At 50.9% G+C, this 18,896-nt stretch overlaps 6 protein-coding genes across 6 annotated transcripts; 2 read left to right on the forward strand and 4 right to left on the reverse strand.

The window, feature by feature from the left end:
* Positions 1-487: 487 nt before the first annotated feature.
* N0V96_004187 (uncharacterized protein) lies at positions 488-1,295 on the reverse strand (the record flags this gene model as incomplete). Its single annotated transcript, XM_053188251.2, has 2 exons — positions 488-1,132; positions 1,200-1,295. 2 exons carry the CDS (start codon positions 1,293-1,295, stop codon positions 488-490), a joined length of 741 nt encoding a protein of 246 aa, XP_053054213.2.
* A 3,612-nt stretch (positions 1,296-4,907) lies between these two features.
* On the reverse strand, positions 4,908-6,408 carry N0V96_004188 (uncharacterized protein; the record flags this gene model as incomplete). The annotated part of the gene is made up of 4 exons (XM_065757049.1): positions 4,908-5,690; positions 5,759-5,839; positions 5,865-6,142; positions 6,204-6,408. The coding sequence occupies 4 exons, from the start codon at positions 6,406-6,408 to the stop codon at positions 4,908-4,910; spliced, it is 1,347 nt and encodes a 448-aa protein (XP_065614262.1).
* Positions 6,409-7,755: 1,347 nt separating this feature from the next.
* Positions 7,756-9,530, reverse strand: N0V96_004189 (uncharacterized protein; the record flags this gene model as incomplete). Its single annotated transcript, XM_053188253.2, has 3 exons — positions 7,756-7,947; positions 7,970-8,004; positions 8,177-9,530. The coding sequence occupies 3 exons, from the start codon at positions 9,528-9,530 to the stop codon at positions 7,756-7,758; spliced, it is 1,581 nt and encodes a 526-aa protein (XP_053054215.2).
* A 1,381-nt stretch (positions 9,531-10,911) lies between these two features.
* On the forward strand, positions 10,912-12,924 carry N0V96_004190 (uncharacterized protein; the record flags this gene model as incomplete). Its single annotated transcript, XM_053188254.2, has 1 exon — positions 10,912-12,924. The coding sequence occupies one exon, from the start codon at positions 10,912-10,914 to the stop codon at positions 12,922-12,924; it is 2,013 nt and encodes a 670-aa protein (XP_053054216.1).
* Positions 12,925-15,440: 2,516 nt separating this feature from the next.
* N0V96_004191 (uncharacterized protein) lies at positions 15,441-17,087 on the forward strand (the record flags this gene model as incomplete). Its single annotated transcript, XM_065757050.1, has 2 exons — positions 15,441-15,646; positions 15,701-17,087. The coding sequence occupies 2 exons, from the start codon at positions 15,441-15,443 to the stop codon at positions 17,085-17,087; spliced, it is 1,593 nt and encodes a 530-aa protein (XP_065614263.1).
* Positions 17,088-17,653: 566 nt separating this feature from the next.
* On the reverse strand, positions 17,654-18,334 carry N0V96_004192 (uncharacterized protein; the record flags this gene model as incomplete). The annotated part of the gene is made up of 1 exon (XM_053188256.1): positions 17,654-18,334. The coding sequence occupies one exon, from the start codon at positions 18,332-18,334 to the stop codon at positions 17,654-17,656; it is 681 nt and encodes a 226-aa protein (XP_053054218.1).
* Between the last annotated feature and the right edge of the window lie 562 nt (positions 18,335-18,896).

Here is an 18,896-nt window from a genome sequence, read left to right on the forward strand (position 1 = left end):
GTTGCGACGACCGGGGACCGATGATGTCGGGCGGAGGTGCGCAAGGTGGGCTCTGCCCCAGGCGCGGGTCAAGCTGACGACGGAATCTCAAGCGTGGCTTTTTGGACCTTGGTGCTCCGCAACCCGGCGTAATCCGGACTTTAGAATGGGCCGACTAACAATTTCGGGAAGAGTAAGCCCGGACAGAATCGATGGCGTAGTCAAGCGTGAGATTGCTGGAAGAGAGGGGTCAGATACCAGGCGCCTTATTTCCATAGATAAGAGGAAGATTTTAATTATTAACTTTCCTAAGTCCTCAAGGCACTCCGAGTTTTATTGTTGGAAGGTCATGGACAGTAAACGTTGTCATTTGGTTCTATCGCCAGAATAATAACAAAAAGGGTCTACATAATAAGCGATTGAGATATCGGTAAGTAGGACTCGATGCATTCGTGAAAAGATGTGCCTCACAGCTCACTTTCTTTTTCCTGTTGTGCCGCTGTGCGATTCAAAAGTCGTTCTCCTGGAAAGCCTTCACCAAGGCGGCCGGTCCACTCTCGTGCGACATTAGATTTCCGAGCTGTATGCCGTCTTCGATATGAGCTTTACCCCGAACCAAAAGGTCCTTCTCATATTCCCGAACCGCGTCCTCCAGCTTGTCGAGGCCATGGTTCTCAATACTCTTGGCCAACTCCATCGCATCCAACATAGCACAGTTGACGCCTTCGCCATTGGGAAGTGCCAAGTGAGCTGCATCTCCAGCCAGAGCCAGACCTGGCACCGTCGACCAGTTCTGGCTTTCAACAGGGAGGTGATACAACGGCCAACTACGGAAGTGGTCGGCGTGCCGAATGTAGTCTTTGGGTTCCTCTGCCCAGTCGCTGTAGAAGTCGGACAGCAGTGAATTTCGTAAAGCATCAACGCTTGCTGGGTCGAGCTCTCTACCAACATAGTGCTCGGGAGCTTGTATCCCGAAGTATACCCTGTAGTATCCGTTTCCCTGCCGCTGTACGATCATTTGGCTTGCTCCCGCCAGTAAAGACGCAGTTCCATGCCCGAACTTGTCCAAGACTGACTTAAACAGTGGGTTTTCTTCCGTGATTTGGGCTTCCACGTATGTTCTACCGGAGTATTCAGGCTTCGCTTGAGTAATCTGAATCATAGTTAGTCACCGAGCAGCAATTCAGAGTGAGCGAATCATCCCATACCATCGAGCGAACCTTACTCCAAGCACCATCAGTGCCAACCACAAGCTTGAACCCTTCAGCAATCGCACCTGAGGTGAACTCAAGGGACGGTGAGCCAGCTTGATGCATTTTCACAGCTTTCAAGGTGCTTCCCCATCGGATCTTTTCTTGCGGTACGGAGTCCAGAAGAATTTGTCGCAACGTTTTGCGATCTATCTCGGGCCTTCCTGCTTCATCGACTCCCCCATTGCTTTTGACGTCGAGATGTCGCTTTCCGAATTTGTCGTATACTGTGAATCTGTCGTCTTCCCATCTCGCTTCTTTTCGAAACGCATCCCACAGGCCCGCCTTCCGAAGCGCCGCTTGGCCAGTCGCCTCGTGAATATCTAACGACCCACCTGCATTGGCTGACGCGGCGCTCTCATCTCGTTCGTAGACCACGTAGTCGACCTTTTGACGCTCGAGTAGCCGGGCTAGTGTGAGGCCGCATGGCCCAGCACCAATGATGGCGATTGGGGCTGTTTTGGTTGGCATTGAAGCCTTGAAAACTTTGCTCGCCATATTGCGCGACTGAAGCGTTGTGTGGTTTGACTCTAGTTCTTGAATAATGAAGACTGCTCCCTTCAATGATCTCTTGGTCCTTTTGTACTTGGTTTGGTGATGGGAATAGCGAGTTCTTTACCATAAGGTATGGAAGCACCACGCCAGCGCCACGGGTTTTGGCAGCTTATGTAGATGTACTAGGCTGGTTCCGGGGACGCCCAACCCCCGAACCGTGGTTTCGCGGACAGTACTAGACACCGTCGCTGTAGTCCGTGAACGACTGTTTGTACCGGCACATGCCAATAACCACAATTGATGTGATAATTAATGTCGGCGCAGTAGGGTCGCTGTCTTGAATTGCTAAAACATCAACTCACTCTCAAACAGTCTCCATTAGTGATCATGCACGCGTGCAAGGATGGTCTGAAAGCTCCAGACTGACTGATTATATTCCGTGACTTTATCTTGGCTCTTTCGAGATGCTTCGTAAAGTATCGTCGCTAAGATACCCATCTAAAAATACATGCTCAATTTTTGATGCCAGCGGAGAGTGTGTGCTCTCCGATTGCATATGCTCTCATTGTCGCGACCAAGTGAAGACTTTTACAAATGCCTGATCCCCATGAAGACTCCAATGCCGTTGTCAACTACAAGAAATCAATCTTGCCATCCAGTCTTCTGGCGCTGTTCTCTCATTCGTTGAACACATTCTGAACTCAACGGTATGTTCGTTCCATCGATCGTCTTCTTCATAGCTTCCGAGATTTGCTCTGCAGGGTTGCATTCCGGGTGTTTTTCGTAGCAAGTCACGTACGACAACACCCTCTTGAGAGACTTGATCAAGTCCACGATGCTCTCGTCGGCTCTGATTGTTACTTCCGTCGCTCTCGTTCCTCGAACATAGATGAGACCAGCCAATACACTCCCGAGCACGACGTAGTCACACTTTTTGTTCCGGGTTACGGGAATTCCAGAAATGCCAGCGCAAAGCCATCTTCCAATCATTAATCTGTCGATAACACCATTGAGATGTGAAGGCAGCTCTGCGGCGAGTTTAGTGCGTAAGGCGCGGATGGTTTCTAGGATGTTCTTAGCGTGGGGTTCAGCAAACTCGGAACATGAAAAATGAGTTTACCAGGTATGTTCGGCGAGCCGAGAGAGTCATAGAAATAGTCTTCTAGACGTATCCCGTCCGGAGTTACTATGTGACCTTGATCTTCTATGACGCAGGTAAGGCTGATTTTGATGATGGTCCTCGCAAACAGTTTCTCATCGCCCAATGCCCAGGCAATGCACGACAGCATCGCCAGATCCCGGCCGTCTCTGGTGCTCTCAGAGGCCTTCATCATACTGTACCACTGCGCAATCCACGGCTGAAAGACGTGCTCCATCTCATACAAGCTTGCCAGACAAAGAGTGTGATAAATTTCCGTGAGGCTGGGGTCCTTCGGTATGAGTGAGAATCTTGCATGGATGATATTGAGCAGGATCATCAATCCGTCCGCCTTGTCGTGCTGGCAGGCATACAGCGATGGAGTCCATCCGCACCACTCCTCGTCGGCCGGCTGAGTCTCTGACAATGTCTCAATGAGTGTGCGCCTCCAGAATGGCGATGCTCGTCGTAATGTGTTTGAACAGACGCGAAATGATTTGGTGGTACCGGTGGATGAATCAGAGCCGACTTGCAGCAGTAGATCTCCCGTCGAGTCTATTTGAATCTCGTCTTCATCTGTAAATGCGTCTTCTGGCGGTGTTTGAACCCATTCGCTGTCCATATCACTGTCGTATGCGTCTACCGCAGCAGCTGGCCGAAGAGCCAAGTTTTTGAACTCCATGTTTGTCAGTTTTGGTTGATTGTGAGGAAGAGAGATGAATCCCGCTGAGCAGAATAGAGAAAGTTGGTGAACAACATTAGTATCTAGGCGAGACGCGTGGTGATGTCGTCCAAGCCCAGTGCAGCACCTCCCACCGGGCCACCCTCAGCACGGAGGTCACGGGGCATCTTGGGATGTCATGTCGCGTTACATGGTAGAGTTCTGTGGTTCCGTTAAACTCTGTTGAAGCGCAGACAATGGAGAGGCAGCTGAGGGGAAGGGAAACGCACGGAAGTGCCAGTTTTACGTAATGATACACGCTCAGCAACGAACAGACTGAGCTGATAGGTTGGCGATGCTTGGCATCTCGTACATGGAAACAACCAAAAGCACCCAAAAGCAAGGTTGACAGAGTCAATTTGGTCTCTCCTCCACATTGATCAGAGCTGTTTCGCGGGGAAGGACCCGGGCTCCGGAGGTCAGGCGGGATGGTCCGTCTGGGCTTGGCCTTGTTCTGAACTGAGGCCAAAGCTTTTTCCGTACTTCACGTTGAGACTCAACGTGTGGAGAATGACGAAGTCTGGGCACATGACTAAGCTCTACTGATTCAGGGAACTTTCAGCCAAGGATTTGACTTGGGAGGTAATATCCTAGAAAAGAATTGATAATTAGGCTTTGGCTGCAGCTCATGATGGCATGCGGGATTTGTGCTAGGGGTTGCAGACCCATGAACAATGGATTACCTGTTGACGAGTCACATATGACTTGAAGCGCATAATGCCCTTATTATAACTTGCTGTGTCTTAATTTTCCGAGCTGCCAAATACATTTCTTGAAAGGCAACTTGGTCTTTTCAGGATTAAGAGCTCAAAGACGTCGCAAAACGGGCACATGTCTGCTTTCTTTCCGAGAGAGCCTATCTTTCTGCCCATGGCAAACTGAATTAGCCCAGATTCGAATGACTTCGCACTTTACTTGATCCACTGACTAATCAATTGTATATCCTCTGGTATTTATTGTAAAGGCTCCACCTCAACCTCGTATACAGAGTCACCTAGATGCCCCTAAGCGTAGACAGTTTCCATTACACATCTCAAGGGGAATGCGGAGCCGGGCTCTCCTCGACGGAACTATTCAAAGCTCGGAAATTTATAGATGCGTCAAATCGGTTTCATGAGTCCGATATGGGGATATCGAAAGAATGATGCAAATGAGAGAGGCTCTCAGGATTTAGAGAGCTCACTTGATGTTTGAACTTTGTTATTAGGCAATTGTTGAACTGAGATAATAAGATACATGTATATACAGAGTTGGAAGCATAGTACACGATAAGAGAAAACTTGGTATCTGGGAGAAGAAACACGATTCCTGTCGCTGCAGTCATCTAAGAGATCGGGGTGGCAGCGATGTAGTTGCAGTCCGCTTTGTCAAAGGGGCTACCGCAGCCAGTCTTGGTATCCTTGTCGATGAACATTGCTGGTAGGTTGAAGTAGCACGTAGGAACCTTGCCCCAAGCCAAGTTGCTCAAGTCAACCTTATCCTTGTCATCTCCACCGTTAAGCGCGCAGTCAATGATGGCGCGGTAGTACGCATCACGGTTGCCGAGTCCGTACGAGGCCATCTTGTCGTAGATATCGGACTCAACCTCGACCCAGTCGTTGTCAGGGCCCGGGTTGGGGTTGTTGCGCATGATGTAGAAGCAGTACTCCTCGCCATCCCGCAGCGCCATCCACTGGCGTCCCGTAGCATATCCGCAGGCCTCGCGAGTCTTGACGTTGTCGCGCTTGTCAGCGACGAGGTAAAGCTTGGCGGCGCTCATGACGTCGTTGGCGACCTTGGGCTTGATGTTGTTGCTGATGGACTGGAGGGCGACAGTGACGGCCTGCTCGTCGTCGTCGACGAGGAACCAGCCGCCATTGTAGAACTTTGTGATCTTGCTCTGGAAGGTGTCCCACTTCGGGGCCGGGAGCGAGTCGTACTCCGCCTGGCTAGTGCCGCCGCCGGTGGCGATGCGGAGGGTGTTCTCGAGGGCACCAGTGGCTTGCTTAAAAGCGTCAGCCAGGGCGGCCGAAATTGATCCTTGATCGATCTCGTCGGCGCTGTTGGAGGCAGCCAGTCCGGAGAAGATGGCGCTGAGCATGCCGAAGCCACCAGCGATGGCAGTTCCCTGTGGCAGCAATGCGTTAGCAAGAGTCCTGAAAACATTACAGGCTCTTCAGAGATTGGCACACTTACAGCTCCAGGAACCAGACCACCGATAGCACCACCCATTGAAGCAGCGGCGGAAAGCCAACCAAGGACGTCGCCAGGGTCGTCCTGGTTTCCTTGGGAAGTCGGTCACCATCTGGCCAATCTGCAGTCCGCTGATGAGAGTCTCCTTGGTGAGCTGGCGGTTCAGCTCGTTGAACTTGGCATGCATGCCCTTGACCGCCTGGAAGATCCAGTAGGAGTTCTTTCCAATAGGGGTCTTGCCGTATGCGTCGTATTGGGCATCGCAGGTCATGTCATTCAACGGCTTACACTCGTTTCCAAGAGCTGAGCAGCCGGCAGCACCGGACTTGCCCGATGTGCCACCTGAAACTAAGTCTTCGAGGTTCTTCACCCAAGAGTTCTCGTGTTCTGCCCGCAAGGATTTCATTAAAATTGAAGTTCATGTCGAGAAAAACAGTTGAACACTTACCCCACTGAGACTTGATGAAGAGGTCAAGAGATGCTCCGGCGTAGGTGTCTTCCCAGAGCTTGTCAGCGCCCTCGGGAGTTGTAAGATCCCATCCTTTGCACATGGCATCCTTGCTGTCAAAGGCATCTCGCTTGACGGAGACACCAAGAGGCGAGGCATTGGAAGCGGCGGCCACAAAGGCCAAAAGAGTGGCAGAAGTCTTCATGGTTAATGCTTAAACCGTGGCGTAAGAGGCTAATAAAAGAGGGAAAGCAAGGACTATGGTCCTGAGAAAGAATGTAATGGTTTGCTAGAAGCTTGAGGCTGTGTTGGTTTGTGGTAGTTGAGGATGAGGAATGGCAACATCTTATTTAAGTTGAAGAACGTTGACGTGAAAGGGACTTTGGTGGTGAGATCACGATGGCTGCTGGAGTCTCGAACCCGGTAAGGCTGTAAGCCATAATCGCGATGCCTAGCAAATTAATTTCTGTCGAGATGAGTTCTGGGGGCCGATGTCGATCCCACGTTGAAGGATCGAGCTTCTTTGGTAAAGAAATGGATCTTTGGTTCTGTGCCTGGCGAGGGATCCTCAACTTAGATTCTAGCCGCCTAGAACACCCATGTCAAAGTCTAAAATCAAGCCACGGCTACTTTATTGAGGCCGTTGGTAAGGGAGGGCACTGCCTTTGTGAGAGGCCATCAATGCAACCCGTAAGCACCAAGAGGCCCCATAAGCTAATTTCAAAGACGTGAAACATGTCAGCTTTGCTCCACCATCGTGGGGGCTATTCAGGGAACCCTTCAGCTGTGTTCTCAAGGCAGTCAGAACAAGGGACTTTGGGATGTTTGTATGGGGGTTCCTCCTTGCTGCCTGCCACTGCCGAGATTTAATCGCAGGGCACAATAGGGTCTGATCGACAGGAACGCTCTTGGCGACGGGAGGCGGCAACTGGACAGGCGAGCTTTTATTCCCCGAGCTCCTTGCGAACCCCAGCACGGCTTTTTTTTAGTGCTGTTGTCTCCTGACGTCGTGCATGAGGAACGCTCCGCATTATTAGGCAGCTCAGAAGAGAGTACCTAACATTGATTACCTGGCCAGCCAAGTGAGCGAAATCGATAGGCTCGATGTCAAGGACGGTATTGAGCTTGATTCATTTTGTACGCCGTCTAGCCCCTAATAGCTCTGCGAAGGTGCGACAGTATGGTAACCGAAGTTCAGTGCGACTCAGACGCGGGCGTCAGATGAGCTAGGGCCAAAATGCTGGCTAGAAGGATCGAAGACGCGCGCCTAACCCTGTCTCAAGGAATCAAGTAAGCATAAGGAATTGGGTCGCATGCGAATTGACCGCGTCAAATTTTGGGCCGACGCTAAAGACGCGAAAGATTGGACCATACAGATCTATTCCGGTGAGCATTTCTTGACCCTCTCCCGGCTGGTCCCTTTCGGGACTTTCCTACCTTGGGCAGGAATGTGAATCAAACGCCAAACAGACCACTGATACAGGAAACGGCACGCGCCTTTATGCAAGAATGCCGCGCTTGGAGCGCCTCTTTTGCGCTTTGAATTGGGACTTTAGTTGACAGTCAAATTGCCATCGTCCACGCCTCGTTTCCGGACCAGAACCTTGGACTGGCCCCCCTTGCCCGTGCGGCCGCCGGGTCTGTGGAAAGTGGGGCCGATCACAGCTGACAGTCTCAGCAGGAATGACATGAAGGCATCCACGTTGCCGAGTAGAGAGCAAGATACCTTGTTGATGAGCTCATTCTAGCAGTCAAGAATGACATACACGAAGACGAATTGTGTGCACCTTGTATTCCACAGCTGGTCAACACGTTAGAGAGGGAAAGTCGCAAGTATTTAGCAAAGCGTATGTGAAATCAACTTCGCTTCGATTATCTGAGCTAAAAGAATGGCCCTTGACGCCAGGATTCATTACATGCACTATTCAGGACTATCCTCTAATACTCTCCTCCAATGGGTAAGATGTCTAGACCTTCACCCTCTCCAGCGGCACACCTGAAGCCAGGGGCAATCGGCTGCGGCGCAGTCAACTCGCCGCCAGTACAAGTAGCGAAATGTGTTTCATCCTCCAAGCAGGTCAAGTAGCCTTCAGTGCAAGATTCGGGGTCGCAGTCGGAATCGTCGTCGGAGTTGGGATCAGGTGTAGGAGAGTCGGGTGAGGACGTAGGGACGGCAGTGAGCTCAGTTACGGGCGCACCTGGAGTGGCCGGTGGTCCGCAGTCGGTGGCGGTAATCGTGACCGTGATGAAAGATATGAAAGGAATCGGAACGATGCCGGTAGGGACTGAAGTCTCGATAGGGGAAATCATAGAAGCTGTGGGAGCTGGTGGGAAAGAGGACTCGGCCGGAGCAGTTGGTTTAATAGGGGCAGTAGGCTCGGCAGGAGCGGTGGGTTCAGTGGTTGATGTGCTCGGAGCAGGCTCCTGAGGCGAAATGATGGAAGGAGAAGCAATAACGGAAGTTCCGGTTCCGACAGGTGGCGACAATGGTGAGCCGTCGACAGTGCTAGAGGTCGGAACAGATGTAGCAATGGTACCAGCAGGCACATCGCCGCCAGCCGGGGCCTCAACAGGGGTTCCGGCATTGGGGTTACCATCACAGGGCTGCTTGTAGAGATTGTCGCCTTCGGGTCGGTCGAAGTAGAGGCCGCGGTTGGGGAAAGCAATGGGAACCTGCGCATTGAGAGCTTCTCCAGTGGTGCAGCCGCCAGCGACTTCTCCAATGTTGGCAATAAAGAGCTCAGGAAATTCTTCGCGCTTCGACAGGGACATACGACGATCAGCAAGGGGTCCACGCTTCTTCTTGGTAGCACCGCCAGCGCCACCAGTGACCGTGATGGGGGCACAGTTCATGTAGTACTCTGGCTGGCCGCCAACTCTGGCGAGCCAGATCCAAGCAAAGACGTAGTCACCGGGTGCGATGCTGGAGGGGATCTTGAAGGGGTACTTATCTTCGTTGGGACCTTCGAGGTTACCCTTTTGGTTACGGGCCGGGCAACCACCCTCTATGGAGTGGATGACCATCCACTTGGAATCTTTTGTGGGGTTGGCGTCAGCGCTGAGGGCGAACTGGCAGCTGCCACCACCATGAACAGCCTGTCCCTTGAAGGTGGCCTCGAAAGTCTCGCCAATCGCGATGACTGTGGGTGCTCCGTCGATGATGTAACTGGCCCCGGAGGGGATCTTGCATGGGAAGTCATCACCTGTGCTAGAAATCGGGTTAGTAGGACCGTCAGCAACAAACTTGAAAGGCTTGGGATTCTCAAGGACAACGTGTCCAAGGGTCGTCGATGCCAGCATCGAAGCGAGAAGGAAAATTTGGTTCATCTTGGAAAGTGTCGTGGGCTATCTGTGAGGGAGAGAAATTGTGAGAGAAAAGATAGTGTGCCAAGAAAAGAGTGGCTAGACCGTTGGAAGAACCGGTATATGCGAAAGAAAAGAAAAGATCGAGGTGTTGAGGAAAACGCTTGTGTTCAGTGTGCTATGGTGAGAAGTGATTCAGGGAAGAAGGCCCTGGATATATGTATTCGCAACATTTATCGGGCTGGTCCATGACAAGCAATAATATACTACTGACATTGCCAGGATTCCATACGTTGAACATGCTCTGTCGTTTATTACACAACAGCTTAGTTCTTTTCTCTTCAGCTTTGTCCATTCCCGTTTGGAACTTCGGACTCGTGTGCACAGAACATCAGATCTGCAGTAAACTTGCTATCTTGTGGGGAACAAAGGATGTGGCTTTGTCTAAGAGAAGTTGCTACGTTAACAGCTCTTTAGTCTCAGTTTCAGCCAGCTCAAGTGCTTCGATCATGTGACAAAGGTCTCCAGATTGGTAATTACATTGTCTTTCTGCTTGAAAGCTCCCTTTTCTCAAGCCATAGCACTCAGACACAGTTTCAAAACATAAAGTTCTCCCTGGACCTCGGTGAAGCTATTTGCGCTTCCTTAGCAGTGCTACACTAGCCGATCTGGAAGAAGTGCCGATCCAGATGGCTTACTCTCGATGTAGAAGAGTGGTGTAAACATTCAAAACTTGATTCCAGGAGTTTACGGAGTCACTATTGCGTCGTTGACTTTACACGGGGCCAGCTGAATATGGGTTGCTTTACCCAACACCTGCTCCAGCTCTTGCACCAGGGATGGAAGCTTGTCGCTCGGTGTAGATAGGGGACAGGTGACTCACAAAGACTATCTCACATAACGACCAAGTACCTATGACCAAGACAGCTGCATGGGAACCGCGAATTTATAGATCTGACGCGAAACCTAGATACATATACTGAATAAGATGCATCCATACATCTATGGAGTATTTCAACGAACAAATCTAAGTACAGATACCAATAAAAGTTTTCGTCTATTTGTCTGTCATGTTCGCCAACGACACAGCTGCCAAGACTGCCAGACCAACATACGCGATGAGGCAGCCGTGCAACTTTTCCTCATGGGCATGTACACAACCGCGGTCCGTTACAGCCTGTCTTATATTGTGGGACAGCGAAGCTTCCAACATTGCGGCACAGCGTCGCGTCCAACAGCCAAGAAACATTCCGCCGACCTAGCAGTCCCTTCTTCCCAAATCATTTCTTGTCCAACATTATTACCCTTTTCACCGACATACTCGAACGGCTTCTCCTCGGTCGATTTTGGCGCGCACTGAACCCAAAATTCGAATGGATGTGCCATTCGAACAAAGCCACGCATCATGCCTGACGTCTTACACGACTCCAACTCCACCGAAGGGGCCAATTTCGACAGCAACGCCACGAATGCCGCATCTCCCGCATCGGATGGCCCGAATAACGACCCGGCTGAGAGCCTTATCAGCCAAGGCAGCCGCGACAAGAAGGCCGCATCCGCGCCCACGGAGACTCATGGCATTAGGAAAAGAGACTCCGCCGGCGCAATCCAGCAGTTTCTTCTTGATGTTCTTCTCATCATTCCGTCCCTATGCTTCATTATTTACGGCATGATGGCTCTCAAACATAACAACTGGCCGATCGACTCGGGAATGGTTCCAACCTTACGTATGGCCGCAACGTATAGCCCGACGGTCTTCCCCATCGTATTCGCCGCCGTTGCCGCCAATCTGCTCAAGGCTGCGGCCGGTTGGAAGATGGAGCGCGGCGTCTCAATTCTCAGTCTAGAGTATCTTCTCAGCTGCCGCACAGTTTTCAGCGCCGTTACGACGCCTCTATCTCTACGACGTGTGAACATCCTGTCACCACTCCTCATAGCGCTCTGGGCTATGTCTCCTCTCGGGGGGCAAGCAGCTCTACGCATCATCGATGTGATCCCGTCTCAAGCATCAGAACCGTACCCGTTTGAGAACCTTGAGTTCATGTCCGTGTTTCCACACTCCGGGGCGCAGAGCTCAGCCGGATTCAGCACAATGCCCTCAATCCAAGGGGCCTTTATCTCGGCCTTGTCTTTCCCCGAGGACATCAAAGCAAGACCTCGAGATGCCTTCGGCAACGTCAAGATCCCCATGCTCGAATATTATCCACCAACAGTGGAAGCCGATGTCGACGGCTGGTACGACGTCAGCCCCGACGGTGCTTATACGGCTTGGGCAGCCATTATGGGAATACCCATCGCGACTGAAGGGGACTTCTCCCAAGGACTTAACTACTCTTTCACTTTTGAGACGGCCTATATGAATGCAGACTGTTCAGTCCGGCGTGGAGCATCAATGTCCCTCGTGGGCTGGTTCGCATACAAGAACAAAACGCTTGGGCGAGAAGCCGCCTACACTACCGGCAGGACTTTACTCATTAAATCCGACGGATTTCACGGCCTCTTTAGCAAGGATCCTAGAAAGTTGATATTCACATCCTACTACCCCCAAGATAGCATAACGACCAATGCTACATGTACACTTACAACGACGCATGCCGAGGTCGATGTGGCTTGTACTGGAGATCTCTGTGGCGCCCGTCGTGTCAGACGGATTGAGAAGCCAGACAATATGACTGTTACGACAGTACTGGATGGTGTCATTGCGGAAGGATCCCAAAAAATGGCACCGGCAGGAGTTTTTGACTTGTTCATGACAACGTTCATGCGAGTTACCTTGACAACATGGGAGGCGGAGAATGGCGCATGGTACAAACCATACCCTTCGCCTTTGGAAACCTACTTCACCCACCCGGCCGCGCCTTTTTCTGCACCGGGCATCGGCTCTTACAATGGAACTGATATTTACGAAGTAGGAGATGCAGTATTTTCACAGCGATTCTCCCAGCTACTCAATACCTTTTGGCTTGCCTCGGTGGCGTCTCGCAACATCACCGGCGACTTCAACTTCCAGGCACATACTCTCAACCGGGAAATCGAAAACACGATTGTTCAAAACACCACGGGTATGAGGATACCGGATGAATTAGTAGTGCGCGTGAATGGGCTTTGGATTTCGATCCTGTTCATCGCGTCTACGATCATGCTGGCTTCGGGTATTGCAGCCAGCATCTTCAGCTGCCTCAGACGAGGACCTGACGTACTAGATCGAGCCACATTCTTCTTGAGAGATAGCCCACACGTAAATGTAGCCCAACAGAGCTCTCTAGAGGATGGAACCAGCCAGGTCAAGAGAATAAAGGGAGTGCGCGTCTGCATCGGCGATGTCAGGCCTTCGGAGGAAACTGGGTATGTCGCATTTGGGACGGTCGGAGAAGCCATGCCCTTGAGGTGGCAGGAAAAGGAAAGGCGTTACGCCTAAGCTTTGGGCCAGGGGCATGAGCCGTATTGGAAAGCTGTGGGATATCAGATGTCTCTCCAATCCAGAAACAACAAATTCATTTTCACTGTATGATCTATTCCGTTCGTAGTCGCCTACTAAAACTTTTGGGCCCTTCCAGTTCCTCATTCATATCTCAGTAAGGCACCATCGTTCAAACAATCCCCAAGCTCATACACCACGGGTTGCTTGGCTTCTATTCTGCCTGCCAGCAATCCCATCCCGTCACCGAGAGAAACTTTCTGACGTTCATAATGGATATTGTAAGGATGATTGTACTGACTCCAAGTATGAATCATGAGCACAGCGCTTGAACAATGAGGACGCTGTAGAATAGTAGTAATCTACTGCCCCCACCCTCTCTATCAATGTGGCTAGAATCTGGTCGTTAACAGGTTCAGCTGGCGGTTCTGAAGAAGGAAATTACGAGGAAGTACTATAGTAGCTAATCTAGCCGGTGGCTAAGGCTCCATGAGCCCGATGGAATGATTGTATCTCGCCATGCTAGGGCCACGTGCAATCCAGCCTCCGAACGGCCGCTCGGGTGTTCCGCATTAGCTGCATCCCACAAGTTGGCATCAAAGTTGCTCAACACATATTGATGCTTGCGCGTGATACACTTCTAGTGTCCTATCATCCTTGGTGTTAAAAGGCGATAACGCTTGTTAGAACATCGCTTCTAGATCTCCAATCCTCTCCACACTAGCCTCGAAACTGGCGTTCCTCCTTGGACTTGGACCAACTCAGACCCCCGCCCCCTCGCTGGAGAGATGGGTCCGTCATCGTTACACCAAGCCTTATTCAGACTTCCGGGCTCGATTGTGATCGAGATGTTGTACGGCTACCATACTCAAGGCTGTTTCCAGGTATGACCGTGTGATCAAGACAGGTTACGATGTTCCTCCTGCATACAATGTATCGAAGTGTTACCTCGCAACTCCAGGAACAGACTATCAAGGTAAATTAAGTACAATAATGAATAAATCTATACATCTGTACTATCAAACTACCAGCGTTGTATGTCCATTTTGCTGAGGCCGCCCAGGGAAAAACGGGAATCTTTCTTTTGACTAATAAGTGCTTTGCCGAGAATGGACATCTCAGAACGGCCATCGACCCAACCCCACGTTCAGCCACCGTTGCAGGTGCGTGCGCTGCATATATGCAGACACCAGCTATCCAGTCTCGTACTTGTCAGTTCGGCGTCGGGAGATGCAATAATTTCGTCATTCGGTGGTCCGATTTCAAAGCTTCCCGGAATGGACTCGTTCTAGCTTTCGTTCATATCTGTAGAGCCTGTCGCGGTCACAGAGACGCAACATACTACATCACATCAACTAGTGCAGAAATGTAGCTACTCATTCTTGAGAGACATGATTGGTACGGATCATAGCTTCCAGAGCTTGTGTAGACTGTTCAACCAAATGCGTTGTAGTAGTAGGCGCCAGTGGACTGCAAAGAGACACGGGAAGGAAACGCATCGCTGATCAACTCCTGATGCCGCCGAGGGAAATGCCGATGACCAAAGTCTGCCCGTCTTCAACTTGACTTCTGACGGATCCTGCTCCGCTCCTCACCCCTTGCCTAATAGGTATGCAATGCGAATGCTCATCATTGCAATTCTCGGAGAATTCCCTTCCCGCAAAAGCCATTTTGGGAACCCTGACACGCGCAAATGGCCAAAACATTGACAGGTCAAATGCTCTAAGCTTTGTTGACTCTCGATTATTCGCTCTACCCCGCGATCGTCATAAGAAATTCCCATAGTACTATCCATTTCCGACGACGCGGTCCATAGCCGCATCCATTATGACGCCGTACATCTGAAGCTACCTAAGCCTAGCGCAAGACTAGCTAAGACACACCTGTCTGCGCCACCACGCCGGGATTCCTGAGAACTGAGATCAAGCCTTCTTCCGTCGAACGGGCCCCAACGGATCACACTAATGAGGCTTAACACACAGGACTCATTCCTCCGATAACATTAGATGGTATCCACCGCTAGACGCCATGCCAAGACTGTCCAGCTCAGTCGCTCCTCGCCCTCGTCAGTGGCAGATTAGTAGCTCCAAAATTCAGCTTCCCCAGATGATCCGACTCAACTTTTAGCTCTTCGGCACAAACCTTGAGGCGTTTGATTTCGATGAGTCCAGGCTCATCATGATCTCCGAATGACGTCTTGCATCGAATTCCCTAGCTTTGGCCGCTTTAGACGCGAATTCCAGTCGCCGATGGAGAATGAATTCGAGATTCAGCGAATCTCTACGCGACGCTGGTACTAGGGCAGCTGAAGTTCAATGTCCTATGACGTTTTTGTTTCTTTGGCGAGAGACTGTGCGATGTTCAGATGCTTTTTCCGTTGTCTGAAGGTTGAATGATATTGACCAACTTAATGTATATATACTGCAACACCATCATCCCTAGAACCCTTCATGAAATATAATTCAATCCCAACAACCCAATAAAACAATTAATTGACAACAATAACAATCGTAATCATGGACAGAGCCAAGCAAGCCGTTTCCAGCTTCATCTCCAAGGATGGTCACCACAAGACCAGTGTCGATGAAGATGTCAACAGAGCCGTTACCGAGGAGCAGGTCCGCCCTCATCGCCACGAAGAGGTGACCACAGCCGTCGACAAGGAGGTTCACCAAGATCACCACCACACTACCATCCAGCCTGTTAAGCACCAGGAGACTCTGTAAGGGATTGTCACTTACTTACATTTTTTTCAATTAACTAATTCGCCTGCCAGCCCTGAGAAGCACCACCACAACATCGTCCCCGTCGCACACAAGACTTTCGACCACGGAAACGAGAGGGAGACCAAGGATACCCTTGACCGGGAACATGCGAAGTTCAAGGACACTACTACGACTCACGAGACGACTCATACTTCCACCACTGCTCCTGCCGTTACTGGCGAGAGAGTGCATCACCACATCCACGAGCACATTCAACCTGTTATTCAGAAGGACACTATCCAACCTCACATTGTCCACACCACTATTCCCATTCACGAGACACACCACGCTAAGCCTATTCACCACGAGGCTACTACTCTCCCCGTGAAGACTCTTGAAGAGTTCACCAAGGAGAAGGGAAGCCTCACTGACGGCCCTCGTCACCACCGCTACGACGAGTTTGAGGGTTGCCCCGACAAGTACCACAAGGAACTCGGAAACACTCACCAGTCAGGAATCGGCCACAGCCATGACCACAGCCATGGCGCCGGCAAGGCAGCCGTCGGCACCGCCGCCGCTGGCGGTGCTGCAGTTGCCGCTCACAAGCACCACGAGCACAAGAACGAGCACGATCGTGGTGTCGACAGCCATCACCACCCTGGCCCCGGCAAAGGCACTGCTACCGCTGGCACCGCAGCCGCAGGAGGAGCTGCATTGGCCGCCCACAAGCACCATAACAACGAAACTACTACTCACGGTGTAAACGATCGCGGTCTTGGCCACACTGGTCTCGAGAGCCAGCGTGCGGATCAGTACAACACTCACTCCGGATCCGGTAAGGTTGCTACCGCCGCTGCCGGCGCTGCCGCCGCCGGTGTTGCCACCCACCACGGCCATGGCAACACCACCACTCACAACACGACCGGCACTCACAACCCTCTCGGTTCTCACAGCACTACCGGCACCCACAACACTGACAGCCTTGCTGCGGCTCAGACTGCCAATACTCGTGCTAACAACACGACCGGAACTGGCAATCTGTCTCACAACCAGACTGCTGGCCGCGAGAACATCGCCCACAGCCAAACTGTAGGTCACAAGTCCATCAGCACTGCTCAAGGTATTATGCACGGGGCTCACCCAACCGGTAATCAGACATCTGGTACCAACTACACTACTTCCGGAAGCCCTACCGCTGCAACCCACGGCAGCTCAGGCCTCAACAAGTCTGAGGTAAGTCTGACATCAAACCGAATTATCGACTTTGAACTTGCTAACCGTTTGTCTCAGCCTCGCTTCGGCTCCACTGGCACCAGCACTAGTCAGAGTGGTGCTGGCAAGGCTTCAACCACTGACCATGCCACGCATGACACCACCGGCAAGAAGATTTCGCTTGTTGACAAGCTGAACCCCTTCAAGGATGCGGATGGTGACGGCCACAAGGGCATCATGAGCTAAATGCATAATGATACTGGGAGCGTTTCTTTAGTCAGTCATATGATTCAATAGGCCTCATCTATAATAATACATTGATTATCTGTTCAATATCATTCATTGCCCTAATTATGAGTTTTCATCTGACGTTCTTACTCTTTCTGGCCCTAACCCGAGTTCCTCGCGCCTTTGCTCCATTTTTTGTATACTGCACTTTGTCAATTTGACAATACGCCCCTTGATAATCTTCTTTAACATGAATTGAATCTTTGGGCCAGGATTGCATCGACTAGTATGTCCATCATAGAAACATATCTTGTCAGTAATGCTCCAGATACGTTCCACAAAATTTGCGACAGCCTCCACCCGATCACATTTCACTTCCAAACCAATACCTCCACTCGTGTCACCCATACCTCGCATCAAGCTGCCTAGGATGATGTAATTGCAATATTTCTTATCCTCGCGGGTGGCTCTCTTATCAACACAGCACCCGTCGTTGAACATGAGCTCCTTGATGACGGAGTTGATTTGAAGTGGCAGAGTGCTGATGATATCTTCACGCTGTCTGTGGAGAATCTCTACAGACTTCAGTTAGTGATCCATTTGAGTGCAGCAGCCAAACCAAGGGTGAGGCAGGCATAGATGTTACCTAGTAGACCGGGTGGACCGATAGGACCAACATCATCCAACAACACTTTTTGGCTGATCATGCGCCCGTCTTCGCTGAGCGAAGAGTACATAATCAATTCCTTGACCATTTGCCTATGCAGCTCAACCTGTCCCAACTCCCACGCCACATAGGACAATGCTGCTCTCTCTCGGCCTTCAAAGCGATTCGCGACCTTTTGGCAATTCTCCGCCACATGCAACCAAGCAACAGCCCAAGGCTTCAGAGCCGGAATCATGTCGTACTTGTTCGCCATCTGGAAAATCTCATAAAGCTCAAATATGCTAGGCGTATTCGGGACCAAGGGAAAGTTTGCGTGGATGATGTTGAGGATGATCTCCAAAGCCTCGGGGTCGTCTTCGGGGAGGTTCACCACCCATGGCCCAAAGGCCGGTTTGGACTCTTTGAATGGGCCAAAGAGCATCTTCTTCCAGACCTGCGATGACCGTCGCAAGGCGCTGGCGCAGACATGGAATGATTTTTCGGGCTTGTCTGTCTGCTGCCCCGCCCGCAAGGTGAGGTCTCCATCGGGGTCAATTTGGACTTGTGTGACACTGGAGAGTGCCCCGTTAGTGTCATCCTCAGCTTGTGAGTCGTCCATGGAGATTTGCAGAGCGTATTGCGAGCTCAAATGTCATGAGGCTGAGAATTGCCTGGTCCGTCAATTTGTACGTCATACTTCGAAGGTGGAAGTTGCGACGATTTCTGAAAGGGCCTTAGGCACTAAGTCAGGAAAGTTGGCAAAGTTGGAAACTTAAGAAACAAGATATCTTCAAGGGTCCAGGGACCATCCGTGCTTTCAGGGTCGTATCGAGTGATTACGTAAGCGGAAAATTCCTAGAATAGCTTCATTGGCTCACTACATAACTCTCGTGTGGTTTTGGAAATAAGTCATTTGATGTTTCAGTTAATCGAGAGAACAATTCATCAGAGTATGCTAGCGCTGGATGCTCTTCTCCCCATTAACGTTTGTACATGCCCAAGTAGATTGGCGTTGTTGTCGTAACTGATGGAACCTAACTAGGTTTGTTTTCAAAAAGGCCCTCTCCCGTAGGAATCACGATGGCTTGTCCATGGAAACCAGTTCAGCTTCGAAAATCAATTGATGAAAACGGATTTCTTAGCTCTCGTGGCCGAAAAAGTCTGAAGTAATCTCGGTCGCC

The sequence above is a fragment of the Colletotrichum fioriniae genome, assembly GCF_027942845.1.
Source record: "Colletotrichum fioriniae strain IMI 355084 chromosome Unknown scaffold_4, whole genome shotgun sequence".
Classification (NCBI taxonomy): Eukaryota; Fungi; Ascomycota; class Sordariomycetes; order Glomerellales; family Glomerellaceae; genus Colletotrichum; species Colletotrichum fioriniae.